Source organism: Ctenopharyngodon idella, chromosome 13 (genome assembly GCF_019924925.1).
Source record: "Ctenopharyngodon idella isolate HZGC_01 chromosome 13, HZGC01, whole genome shotgun sequence".
In the NCBI taxonomy this organism is placed as follows: Eukaryota; Metazoa; Chordata; class Actinopteri; order Cypriniformes; family Xenocyprididae; genus Ctenopharyngodon; species Ctenopharyngodon idella.
The window spans coordinates 1,455,513-1,468,896 of NC_067232.1; the positions used below are offsets into that span (position 1 = coordinate 1,455,513).

The 13,384-nt window shown below is 36.9% G+C and overlaps 1 protein-coding gene across 4 annotated transcripts in view; it reads right to left on the minus strand.

Moving 5' to 3' along the window:
* Positions 1 to 4,157, minus strand: part of LOC127525310 (glutamate receptor ionotropic, NMDA 1-like) — a 33,364-nt gene extending 29,207 nt beyond the window's left edge. Inside the window, exon 1 of one of the 4 annotated variants that reach the window (XM_051917778.1) lies at positions 3,505 to 4,157. In XM_051917778.1, the coding sequence (XP_051773738.1) occupies positions 3,505 to 3,753 (249 nt within the window). In that variant the 5' untranslated portion in view covers positions 3,754 to 4,157. The remainder of the gene's footprint in view (positions 1 to 3,504) is intronic. The other 3 variants (XM_051917779.1, XM_051917780.1, XM_051917781.1) reach the window with 3 other exon arrangements.
* Between the last annotated feature and the right edge of the window lie 9,227 nt (positions 4,158 to 13,384).

Below are 13,384 nucleotides of genomic sequence, written 5' to 3' on the forward strand. Positions count from 1 at the left end.
ACGAGTGTGACAGTAGATATTCAGTAGTGAAAATATCTCTCATTTACACTGCAATAATTTGCTACTGCAATACTTGAAGGTTTTTCCCTTACACTTCTCAGGCTATAGCATGCCATAAAAAACTGAATGGTGATCTATTCTGTTGGCTATCCTACAAATTGTGCTTTATGTGGTAAAAAAGCACAATTCAAATTAAGTGGTTTGTATTTTTTAAATACTATTTAGTATTATTTTTTAAATGTTATTATTAAATATTATTAGTATTATTTACCTGACTACATTTGGTTACACCAACAAGTTTTATGTGTCAGATCAAGTAGAAAATGAAAAGTGGTTGCGCATTTTCACTCTTAAAGGATTAGTTCACTTCAGAATTAAAACTTTTTTTGGTTAAAAATGATCCAAAATAAATTTTTGAGCAAGTACATAACCAGCTAGTGTTCAAAACTATCTCCTTACCTTAGCCCGGTTCACAACAGTAAGCTTGTAATTATGTTTTATAATTCGGGTGGTACTGGTGGGTTTTCGCAGGAAATTCAAGCATGTTGCCATTTGTCTTTGCGTCATTACGTCACATCTGTTTACATAAAGAACGAGTCCCAGCTAGTAGGCTATATCGCATGTGAAGCGGATCATTTATAGCCTTTTCTCACAGCAGCTGCAATAATTAAACTTATCATTTTGATGGCGGATTGTATTGTATGACAAATTAATGTTAGTGATTAGACGGTACAGAAATTGAAATCTACAGGTAACACTAATACACACTAAATACACATAGTCACGCAATGCTGATGTTGTTAACATTAACAATTTGAGAACAAAGTATAACAATAATAATAATTGGCTCAGTTTGACGTGATCCGAGCTAAGCGATCGTTAGATTTAATCACCATTGGCAGTGCAATTTATTGTGATGCTTTTTTTTCTCAGTTGGTCAGAACAAAACTGAAAATTCTTACTTTGGTCATACTTCAAGACTACAATCTGTGATTCTGAAGTACAGTATCCACACGAATGTGGTGACTAACAGCAAACATTAGATTCATCCGCGTTGAGGAGTCGTGCCGAGGCACAACCCACGTAAAGATGATAATTCCGCAAACAATTGCAATTGCAGGTTTCAAACAGAGATGGCGACAAAGAGGCAAAACTGTAGCTTTAAAATTTCCTGATACTTTACTCACCCCGATGTCATCCAAGATGTTTATGTCTTTCTTTCTTCAGTCGAAAAAGAAATTAAGGTTTTTGACGAAAACATTCCAGGATTTTTCTCCATATAGTGGACTTCAGCAGTTACCAACGGGTTGAAGGTCCAAATTGCAGTTTCAATGCAGCTTCAAAGGGCTCTACACAACCCCCCAAAAAAATAAAAAAATAAATAAATTAAATACTTTTTAACCACAAATGCTCATCTTGCACTGCTCCGCGATGCGCCACGCATTACGTAATCACGTTGGAAAGGTCACGCATGATGTAGGTGAAAGTACCAATCTAGTGTCTACAAAGCGAACGTGCAAAGACTAAGTCAAACGGCCTTTACAAAAAAAAGGTAAAACAGCGATGTCGGACGATTTTGAAGTTGGAGGAGAAAATGAGACCGACCACCCTGGACCCTGGTGAACGTGATTTCACCAAGTACAACATGTTCCTGGATCAACATCTTTGTTGATCCTGGAACAACATTCCAATCAACCAATCAGATTTGAGGGACAAGTTTACCATTTATGTCAAGTTTAGGCTTACAACCAGGGTTAGGTGCTTCCACAACAGAGTTATTCAACTATCATTTCCCTCTGATTTTAGGGATAAGTTATGGGTAGGGTTAGGTTTAGGGGTTGGGAAAATTTTCGGATAGGAATGTTGTTCCAGGATCAACAAAATATGTTGATCCAGGAACATGTCTTACTTGGCAAAATCACGGTGACCTTACCACCCTACCGCGGTACTTCCGCATACATCAAGCGTGACCTTTCCAACATGATTACGTAATGCGTGTCGTATTGCAGAGCCGTGCAAGATGAGCATTTGTGGTTAAAAAGTATATAATTATTATTATTTTTTTGTTTTTTAAACAAAATGACCGATCGTTTCACTAGATAAGACACTTATTCCTTGGCTGGGATCATGTAGAGCCCTTTGAAGCTGCACTGAAACTGCAATTTGGACCTTCAACCCGTTGGTCCCCATTGAAGTCCACTATATGGAGAAAAATCCTGGAATGTTTTCCTCAAAAACCTTAATTTCTTTTCAACTGAAGAAAGAAAGACATAAACATCTTGGATGACATGGGTTGAGTAAATTATCAGGAAATTTTAATTCTAAAGTGAACTTATTCTGAAGTGAACGGTTTATTTATAGTGAACATTAGTATTTGTACAGTGTATTTATAGTGAACATTAGCTGTATGTCTGAGGCATCCTATCCAAAGACATCTTTGCAGATACTGATACTATGTTGACCCCTCCACCCCCATCTTTATTTTCATCAAATGCAGAAAATAGAAACTGCTTGCATTGAAAATCATTGATTTTTCATGCGTCACCTAGTTTATTTTGCAGCTGCTGCCCTCGGCCAGCATTTCACTCATTCCTCACATTAAAGCTTTGTGGGGTCAGCTACAGTACGTTAACCTTTCCTCCCATTGAGTCTATTGACCTGCGTGCATCATCAACTGACAAGCTGTCCTGTTTAGACATCTAAACAAATTATGCGGCTTCAATCTACTGCCACAATCCAAACCAAGTTTGACTACCTAAGCAAGTCTCCGCAGGTCAATGCCTAAACTGTAAAAATGTTTTGTTGACTAACCTAAAAAAATGTGCTCCATGTGGTAACATCCGAATTAACAGGTTTTATTCAAGTCAAAAATAAAATATGATATGACTTAATCAGCAGTGCTACATTTTATTAAGACATTAGGGTCAGAATATGGCTTCTTATACAACAACTGATATTTTCAGCAAATTTTTTTTTTTTAAATGACAAAACACCCTTCAATGTCTGTCTATAAATGTTTGTCTAAAAATATATTAAAAGTTTTTTTTTTCCCATCTAACCTAAAAAAATATGCATCAAGTGGAAACATTTCAATTAACTAGATTGATTAAAGTCAAAAATATTATTTAATATGACTAAATCAACTGAGCACATAAGCTATGCCAACAGAAGTCATTTTAAGGGTCATATGATGATCACTTTTTACACTGCAGTAATTGCTTAGAAATTAGTAATTGGCATCAGTATATTTGTAGCTCTTTCTAATGCATATATTTGCATATTTAATCCCACTCTTTTCAATAACTTAAAAATGCTATTTGTAATGGATAATAACATGCATTTTTAAAACACTGCCTTTTGAAGCTACATAAATTAATTCACTCTAAATGGTGCATATTGCATGGACATGTTTACCCCTAAGGCAGCTTTTAAAGTCGTGTCATTTAAGACTGGATCTTGCCACATGGAAGTTCCACAGTTCAAAGATGATACTAAAAATCCCACCTGACTGGAAATAAGATCCTCGCACACAGACAGCGCCATCTGAATCGCATTGGCTTTGTGAGTGACGGAGATGGCGGTCAACTTGAATTTTTCCCTTCCGTACACCTGGTTCGCCTGGGTAACCGCATCCTTGAACACCTGCTCGTATCTCTTCTGGCTCAGGACGGCCCCAATGTTCACAATCTTGGGCTCGCAGCCGCCCCGCACGCAGGAGCAGGAGAATAACGCAGCTAGAAGAAGCAGACGCATCGTATAAATGGCCAGAAGAGCGCACGGAGAGCCCCAGTATCCTCCTCTAGTATCGCTGCCGGAGCCTCGTGTGGGGGCTATTCGGTTGAGGAGAATGAAAGCAATGTCCAGTGTTGCAGTTATAGAATCCCAGGTGCGATATTCACGCACACTGCGGCGATATGTTCATGGTGCCCAGTTCATTTAGGCGATGGCATCTGAGAGACCGGCATTCACTGCAGCCTTTTTCTGAATTCCCCCTTAAAGTCAGGCTGCAGACAGGCAGAGAAAGAAAGTCACATACTACATGAAGCCTGGCAGCAGAAATCAGTGATGCGTCTCGTATCGTCCGTCTCTTTGCGCGTCGGCTGTTGTTCTGCGGCGGAGCGCTGTCCTTGGTGCTGACAGCTGTGCGCGCTCTTTTACGCGCGCCCCCGCACCTCCTCCAGTTTTTCGCGTTGGCGTTGTGCTCGAATTAAAACGCTTCGATGTCACAAACAATCCAAGCGTGAAATTAATAAAAGAGAGAGAATAGTTTTTCCATTTAGAGTAAATGCGAATTGTGTTTTCATAACAGCATAAATGGGGGAAAAAAAACATATGGTTTTGACAGTCTCGAGTCGACCATTTATCAATATATTCCGGTGTTTCTAACCCATTTAATCCTATAGATAGCATTTTTGACCATTTACTTTTCAATTTGATGTGTCTAATAAGAGTCACTGCTGTAAATTGCAAATAGTTGTCAACTGTAAATGAAAGTGCTGATTTAATGCGAACGTTTTTACATGACCAGAGATGTTGCGTGCCCCCTGAAAGATAGAACAAAGCATGAAAAACATCTCATAATATAGATACAGATAACATATTTGGTACATATAATATTTAAAGGGTCTATTATTATTATAAATTGCTCTTATATAAATCATGGTCACAAACATGTCATATGGCCCATTTGGAATGGAGATGTTACATTGAATTCTGTTCTTGGATTACTGGATTATATTATATTACTTTATTGTTTGCAACTTTCTATTGGGCGCAATTGAGCAACTGTTATAAGTGTGACCAGGAATGAAACACATTATTTCATACACTTTAAAAAATGCTGGGTTAAAAACAACCCAAATTGGGTTGAAAATGGACAAACCCAATGATTGGGTTGTTTTAACCCATTGGTTGGGTTAAATGTTTGTTGGGCAGTTTTATTTAACCCAACTATTGTTTAAAAATTACTTTATGGCTGGCTTAAAATGAACCCAAAATAGGTTTGAAATTAAAAATCAGACATAATTACTAGAGGCAACAATAATAATCAAAAGTTTTATCAATAAGCAATTTAATAAATGTTTATTTTTTTAATTATTATTCATTAAACTTGATAATTTATTAAACATTAATAAATGTTAATTTCCAACATACTTTGGGTTCATTTTAAGTAAATAGTTAAGTTAAATAAAACATTTAACCCAACCGCTGGGTTGAAATAACACATTTGCTGGGTTAAAACAACCCATTTGCTGGGTTTTTCCATTTTCAACCCAATTTGGGTTGTTTTTAACCCAGCATTTTTTAGAGTGTAACTTTTATGTGTATTTTTTCACTCTAAAAAATGCTGGGTTGTTTCAACCCAAATTTGTGTGAAATATGGACAAACTCAACCATTGGGTTAAAAATGTAATTGAAAAAATTTAACCCAATGGCTGGGTTTGTTCATATTTCACCCAAATTTGGGTTGAAACAACCCAGCATTTTTTGGGTGTAGTTTTATTGGGTTATCCAAGAAGTATATACATGTGCTGACTTAGAAAATTTGGAATTAAATGGGTTAAAAACCATGTATAAGGGATTCATGCATAGTCAAACTGAGGTATTTTTTATATTCTTTCCCAAAACACTGTTTAAGACAAAAAAAGTATAGATAAAGTGTATTTTAGAAGAGAGGCCCAGATATAAAAATGAAGGTTCTTCAAGGCTCAGCAAAGAAACCTCTTGGCAAGAACAATTTTTATCTGTATTTATATCAGTGTATTAGTGTCTTTAAAGCACCCACACATGGTTGTCTAAAGTCAGATTCTCCTTGACTTTTTGGTTCCTTTATTTTTAGTCTCCCACGAGACTGACTTAAGATGGCTAAATGTTACCACCAATGCTCAGAGTTGTATTTAAGATATGATGATCAATTATGTAAGCACGCCATCTATATTTTAGCATTTTCAATCATGAAATCACTTGCTCCGTCTCTCAAACATGTTGCGACTTTCAAAGTAATTACATAAAATGGCAGGTCTGAGAGGTCTCTTCCCTGCATCCCGGGCTTTAAGTGCTGTCTGTTTTCAAAGGGCATCTGTGCAAAACTCTTTATTTTTGCTTTATTTTCAGAGATGCATAGTGCATGTCAAACCTCCAAACAAGAGCAGTGCTTTGAAAAAAATAAGTGTATGCTCGCTTGCGGTAAAAAGGGTAGTCCTTTCTATGCAGGTGCATGTGCTGAGCAGCATTATGCACTGATAGGCACATAAGGACAAAAGGGGAAAAAACGGTTACCAAGGAAACAAGCCTCTCTCCTGAAGTGTGAAGTTTCAAAGTATTCACATGTAGGCATTTTGTACGCGCTGGCAACGCACGGTGTTAATGAGATGAAGTGACAGTAGCGCGCCATAAAACATGCGCCACGAATCATTTAAACACCTTGAATGGTTAATTTTGGCCTATTAATATACAGATTTTCTTGTACGTACGCACTTGTTTTGTGTTGTGATTTTGTCATGCTTCACTCATTGTGATTTGATTTAATTTCCCCGTGTTAGAGAACTTGCAATCGAAACCTTATTAATATTTCATTATCCGTGGGAAATAATCCCCCTACATGTGAATGTCACAGCCTGATATGAAGAGGGGATTTGTAAATTAGGTCACAATTGATCTAGTTATGCCGTCGACTTTAAATAATGTACCACGCGCCTCAGGGGGTGTGTGTGTGTGTGTGTGGGGGGTATTTACTATGCATTTGTATTATAAAGTCTAATTTTAGTCTGTAGCAGAGGACAGTCATTGGAAATTAGAACCAAGCTGATTTATGGATGATATTATCTCATGAATGATTTGTAGGTATTCCTTTTATGTTTTTAAAATGGCATAAGAGTGTGAGTTTAGCCGTGAATGCGCTGCCAGTGGCGCGTGCTACCTCGCCGTCTGAGGTGTTGTAATACTTGGATGTCTCTCTCTTGCTGGGAGCCACACAAAAGGCTGACCAAGCGACAAGGTTCTCACTGGCCTCGGTCGTGTTTTGCTCCCTCCCCCCGACTCCCACATCCCTGCACATCAATACAGCTGGCCCAGCCTGCACTGCAGCCGTTATATAATGACGCTCCTGCCAACACACACTCACTCACTCACTCACACACACACACACACACACACACACACACACACATAGAGACAGACCATTTACCAAAGAATAGTCAAGACTAATTAGGAGATGACACACCTCTAATGTGTGTGTGGCAAAAGAAGCAGAAAAAGGAAAAGATAGGTTGATGTTTAAGGGGATTTTGTAAGAAAGTGTTAAAGTGTTATTAAATGTTTAAGGGGTAACAAATTGTGAGATGTGCCATCTGAAGCTAAATTAATCAGTTTTTTAATGTATGTTGGCATATATTTAGCCTTCAGAAATTTAACGGAGTTGACAGATTTTTTTGTTGTTTTTAAAAAAATGTATATACATTTTTTATTTGTGACCCTGGACCACAAAACCAGTCATAATGGTCAATTTTTTTATTTTATTTAAATTTACGTCATCTGAAAGCTGAATAAATAAGCTTTCATTGATGTATGGTTTGTTAGGATAGGGCAATATTTGACCGAGATACAACTATTTGAAAATCTGAGGGTGCAAAAAAATCGAAATATTGAAAAATCGCCTTTAAATTTGCCAGATGAAGCCCTTAGCAATGCATATCCACTCACAAAAATACATTTTTGATATATTTACAGTAGGAAATTTATAAAATATCTTCATGGAACATGATCTTTACTTAATATCCTAATGATTTTTGGCATAAAAGAAAAATCGATAATTTTGACCCATACAATGTATTGTTGGCTATTGCTACAAATATACCCGTGTGATTTATGACTGGTTTGTGGTCCAGGGTCACATTTAAACAATCATTTATTACTTTTAAAGGGGAGAATATGATGGTAACATGGTTGACGTATAACTTGGGGTCACAACAGGTCATAATAAAAAAATTTATGTCAAGTAATATCCTGAGCATACTGTAAATCTCATTTAAATAAGTGGAATATCTGTGTTTAAGTTAATTTAATATATTTCTTCAAACAAACGTGTTTGTATTTTGACAAATATATTTGTCCCATGTCAGTAGCAGACCACAACTAATTGTCTTCTTAATTTTGTGAGTGTAATATTATATTTATTTATTTTTTTCATCAAAATGTGCATGCATAGAGTATTTGCTAATGCAGTTATTAAACATGACAATCATGAATGCTTTAACACAAATTAAAGATGCATTAGACTATTCTCTACAGAAACATTTTTTGTTACACTGGTTGAAAGTCTCCTCATATCCTGATAGCAATCACTATGTTAAACGGTCTGTGGAAGGCGCAGGACCATAAAATGTTCATCCAATTATTATATTCGGTCCGAATGAAATAATACAATGTCCTACCTGCCTGTCAATGTATGTTTTTTAAATACCCTCGCACACCCTGTTTGCGCAGACATCATACAATACGTCATCAGCGTGTTTCATGCTATGCAGAGTTTATGTAGACAGACGTCAGTCACAGAGCACCACAAACAAAACAGCATCTACTTTTTACAGTTCTTACCGAATCAAAACAACAAGCTTATGCTGCGTTCACTCCATAACTATCGTAATTAAGAGATGGTAACCCGTGACGTTCTAACTGGAGCTGATCAGTCAGACTTGAAATTATGCGTATCCATTTCAACAGTATCAACACCGAAATGAATCTGCAGCAGTCAGGTACAAGCTTGTTTACGTTCATTATTATTGTAATGTTTTGTGCTTTGAGACATGAGGTAGTTTAACGCCATCTCTTGTGACGCTTTGCCGAGAGCAGCTGTGTGTGTGTGCGTTCATGTGTTTTGGAGGAGGCGTGGCTTTGGACGGCGATTTGCAGGGAGGGTGGGATCGTATGCTTTCAATGCTAGCAGGTTAACGTTAGCATTTCCCAGATCACCTACTGTAGTATTTAAGTACTGAATAAAATTATTGTTTACATAATGACCCATTTAACAGTATTGCATTTTTTTTCAGTATATTGCTTCAAAAACCCAGAATTATTTATCATATCGTCTGTGTATGTGTTTTCAGGCTGGTAATGGGTTAAGAAGAAACATTTCACTGCTGTTCTGGTGTGTCCTAGATGCCAACTGAGGACCTACATGATGTGTTTCTCATGTATGTGGTATGTCAATCTATTATTGATGACTGACCCTTCCATCTCTGTCCTTCTATCGCCATAAATAGTGACTTGGTCTAGCACTGCAAATTGTATGTGTAGCCTAAATGCAAAAATATGTCTTTTACATAAATATTATACATCAATATAGAGTGTAAGCAGATGGAAAACAGTAATAATGTCTTGTTCAGATTATCACCTCTGTCTACAACCTGTAAATCTTAAGTTTTCTGGAAAGATTGGGTAAAATAATAAAAATCAAGATGACGAACATCTTGGGTTAAAGTATGCACACAGAAGTACTGTGGCATTGCACCAACCTCAGAGGGTTGCTATGGTTATAAATGATGTCCAATCTCTTCTTCAGAAATCTAGGACGCAGACCAAGAGGAGAACTTTCAACCAGCCAAATGTTACACCAAAAATATGCTATTTAAAACGAGAAAGAGGACTGTCTGTTCTTAAACTGAGGCGCAATATAGCTGCTCTATTTTTGACCGTTTTAATCCATATCAAAAGGCATCTGTGAGGATCTAGACAATGATATATGTGGCTCTGTCTGTGAATTTAGGCTTTTTATTATTTTTAAACCATATTCTGTATGCAAGTGTGTCCTAATTATCGATGACGGGGAACAGGAAAGATATTACAGTGTTTCAAGGCTGTGCAGAGTGATGTGTGATCATTTATTGATCTTACTGTTTACTTGTTTTACTTATTTTTGAAAATGTTATATATAAAATATAGTTTATTAGAATGATTGTATTTGAGGGATCATGTGACACTTAAGACTGGAGTAATGGCTGCTGAAAATGCAGCTTTGCATCACAGGAATAAATTACATTTAAAAATATATTTAAATAGAAAACAGATTTATTAATTGTTCATATTTAGGGTAGCCCTAAGTATCAAAACTTGTGCATATTATATTATATTATATTATATTATATTATATTATATTATATTATATTATATGTGCTTAATAATATATATTTAATACAGACTGACATCGAAGGAGGGAGCAAAGTCATATCTAGGGACGAGAACACCTTAGCAACTGCATAGCAACACCCTGGCAACCACCCAGAACACCCTAGCATTTTGGCAATGGGTTTTGCATGGGCAAGCACCACTCACAATTCTTTAAAAAAAAATTAGTAGCATCTGTTGTCAAGTTCAATAAATTAGTTCACAGTTGGAGTTCTCTGCCTGCGGCTAGTTTGCAAAAGCAAACAACAGGGCTATCGCTAGAATGGCCAGGAAAACAAGAATGAGGCAGCTATGTTAAATTGCATTATCTAGTGTTGCTGAATCTCATTCGTCTATTTGCACAAGCCTCCAAGGGAGTCCAAATCAACTGCTCTGTCTCAAATGAGAATTTTGAAGTTTTCTCTATAGGTCTCCTAGAGTAAAAGAGGGGTTTTCTGGCGACATAGGAGGCATTTAACATGGCTAGAGTCTGTGGCACCTTTCAGCATGTTGATCAAACGGAGTTGGCACTCTTTATGGTCACAGTTCAGGAATTCCACACTTTGCTCGCCCGTGGAGCTGTACGATTCATTGCAAATTGGGCAGTCGGTAGAGTTGGAGCTCAGGCTGGCCATACTGTCCACACATGGTGGTCTCGAGCTATCAGATTCCTGGCTCATTCTTCTATATGTCACGCTGATCGTTCCATCTGTCAGAATCGGTTCTGGCTCTGTGCACGGAATTCCCTGTGGAATCTGTTCATTAAAATGTTCAATAAAAGGAGATGAAATCTGACAAAATCACACCACCATTCCATCTCTGTTCAACATCATTGGAAATTCACTTTCAAACTCCTTTGTTTCTGAGTCAAACATTTTTTATTTTATTTTATTTTTTTTCTTTTATCATGAAGGTTATTAAGAGGTAACAGAATACTTTTGTCACTCTTTCAGAATCCCCATCAGGACCATCTGCCAGTGCTTGGACATGAGTCATTACAGAAGGTGATATAAAAGCAGATGTTAGGTGAGTTACCTCCTGCTTCTTTATTGCCAGATCAGCAGTCCCAAGGTCAGAAGCTGCACTCAGAGCCTCAGTACGTCAGAGGCGCTTTAAAAAACTTGTCCTACTTCCAAAGTACATGTGATTCAAAGCAACATCACAGACACTGCCTGCAGTTAGAAACCTCTTGTGTTGTGCTATGCACCTGAGATGTCCTCATGTCTATAAAGAAACTTTAAAAAAGTGGCATTGTATGACTGCTGATCTGTTTAATGTGAAAACTCTCTGAGCTACGCAGTCCAGTTCAAATATATATACAGTGCACAGCATAAATGAGTACATCCCCTCTGAACAAATACAAAAGATGTATTTTCTTTATGATCACTAATACAATTCATGGAAAGATGGCAAAACTAAAATGTATTAAACATATACATAATAAAAACTGATAATATATGTCATTAATAGCCATAAAATAAGTAAATTAAAAATGAGTACACCCTAGAGTCAATTCAACAAATGTATAATATTCTAGCACTTAAAATACCCTCCATAATTTTGAATATACTGCTCGGACCCTTCTTGGCACGGAGTGTACAAGTTCATGACAAATTGTCACATCTGTCCTGTTTACCTCCTAGATGATGAGCTCCTTACATGCCCTGATCTTTAATGGGGAGTGTTGCTCAACTCGTCTCTACAGAATCCTCCACAGGCGCTCAAGAGTGTTAAGATTGAGTGCAATACATGTCCACAGAAGGTTTTTCACCTTGGGAGAATGCATATCCTCACTGTCATGTTGAAAAAATGCCCAACAATGCAGGGAATGATGAAAGGGTAACATCTTCTGTTTCAAGTTTGTGTATTAAATTACACAGTGGTGTGGAAATTCATGACAGCATTGATAAAGGACAACTCCCTCACACCTTCAGCACTCATATATCCCTATATAAGAGCTTTACTACCACTGAACTTTACTGTGGGAACCAGGCACTTCTCACTGTACTCCTCCTCTAGCAACACCATAACATTTTGGATGCTGTTAGATCCAAAATGATTGATTTGGTCTCATGAGACCAGAGTATTGATTCCCTGAATCTATATTTTGTAAATATGGGCTTTGGAAATGGCTAACTGACTTTATTGTGCTTTGGCTACAGTAGGCAGTTCCAGTGAGAATAACAACCATGCATGTCATTTCTGCAGGCGGCATCTTACACTGTGAGATAAACAATCACTCTTTTCATAGCTTTTGCTGGCTCTGAGACACTCGCTTGGTATTTCTCCTGCTCTTTGTCTAGCAAAAAAATCCCTCATCACTAAATGAAAGTTTAAAATGAAGGCCTGATTATTTCAGGGGCCTTATCACAAGTCCATTGTTTTTGAATTTCTGTGTTACTTTTGCTATATTTTCACACTTAAAACAATGATTTGGTAATCCTCTTGTATCACTGTCCTCTTTTGTGCTAAGAAATAAGTCTCCTGACAGTTCTCTCCCAAGTGGTTCCATTGTTGTCAGCATTAAGTCTGAGAATGATTCAGTGAGCTATATAACACTTTTAATTGTCAAGAAATTACTTCTCTTTAAATGTTTTGGTTCAACATACTTACCTGTTGATCAAACATTGCCTTAAACTTACACCAGAAAATTGTTATTTTGTTTTATTTAGTAACTTTTAGGAGGGTGTACTCATTTTTGCTACACAACATTTTATCACCTTGATAAGAAAATCTTATTTTCCTGAATAATTTTGACATGCTTCTTTGGTAATTGATGAAGCAGACTTGCTGGAACATTATATCTCTAAAGAACCCTAACATGTCTTCTAGGTAATTGAGTAATTGCTGACTTTCAGAAGTTTTCAGAGGGGATGTACTCATTTATGCTGTGCACTGTATATAGATATGTATATGAGACAGATCTGGGAACCAAAGTAGTCTTGTACAGTGTATTTTAAAATCTATGAATATTACATCTCAGTCTAATGCAGTTATACAAATAATGTGCATAATCAGTTCTCCAGAAACACATACCATGTCTAATTTACATTTTACTTGCCTAAATGCTGTATCAGTGTAAGTAATGCAACTGGCATGGCTTCTTCATTGTAAAGAGAAACCAAATGGTTAGTTTCAATTTCGGACACGGTTGTAATACAATATGCAATTTACTAATTTGCATTCAAGAACATCATTGCTTATGCATTATCTCACATAGTCT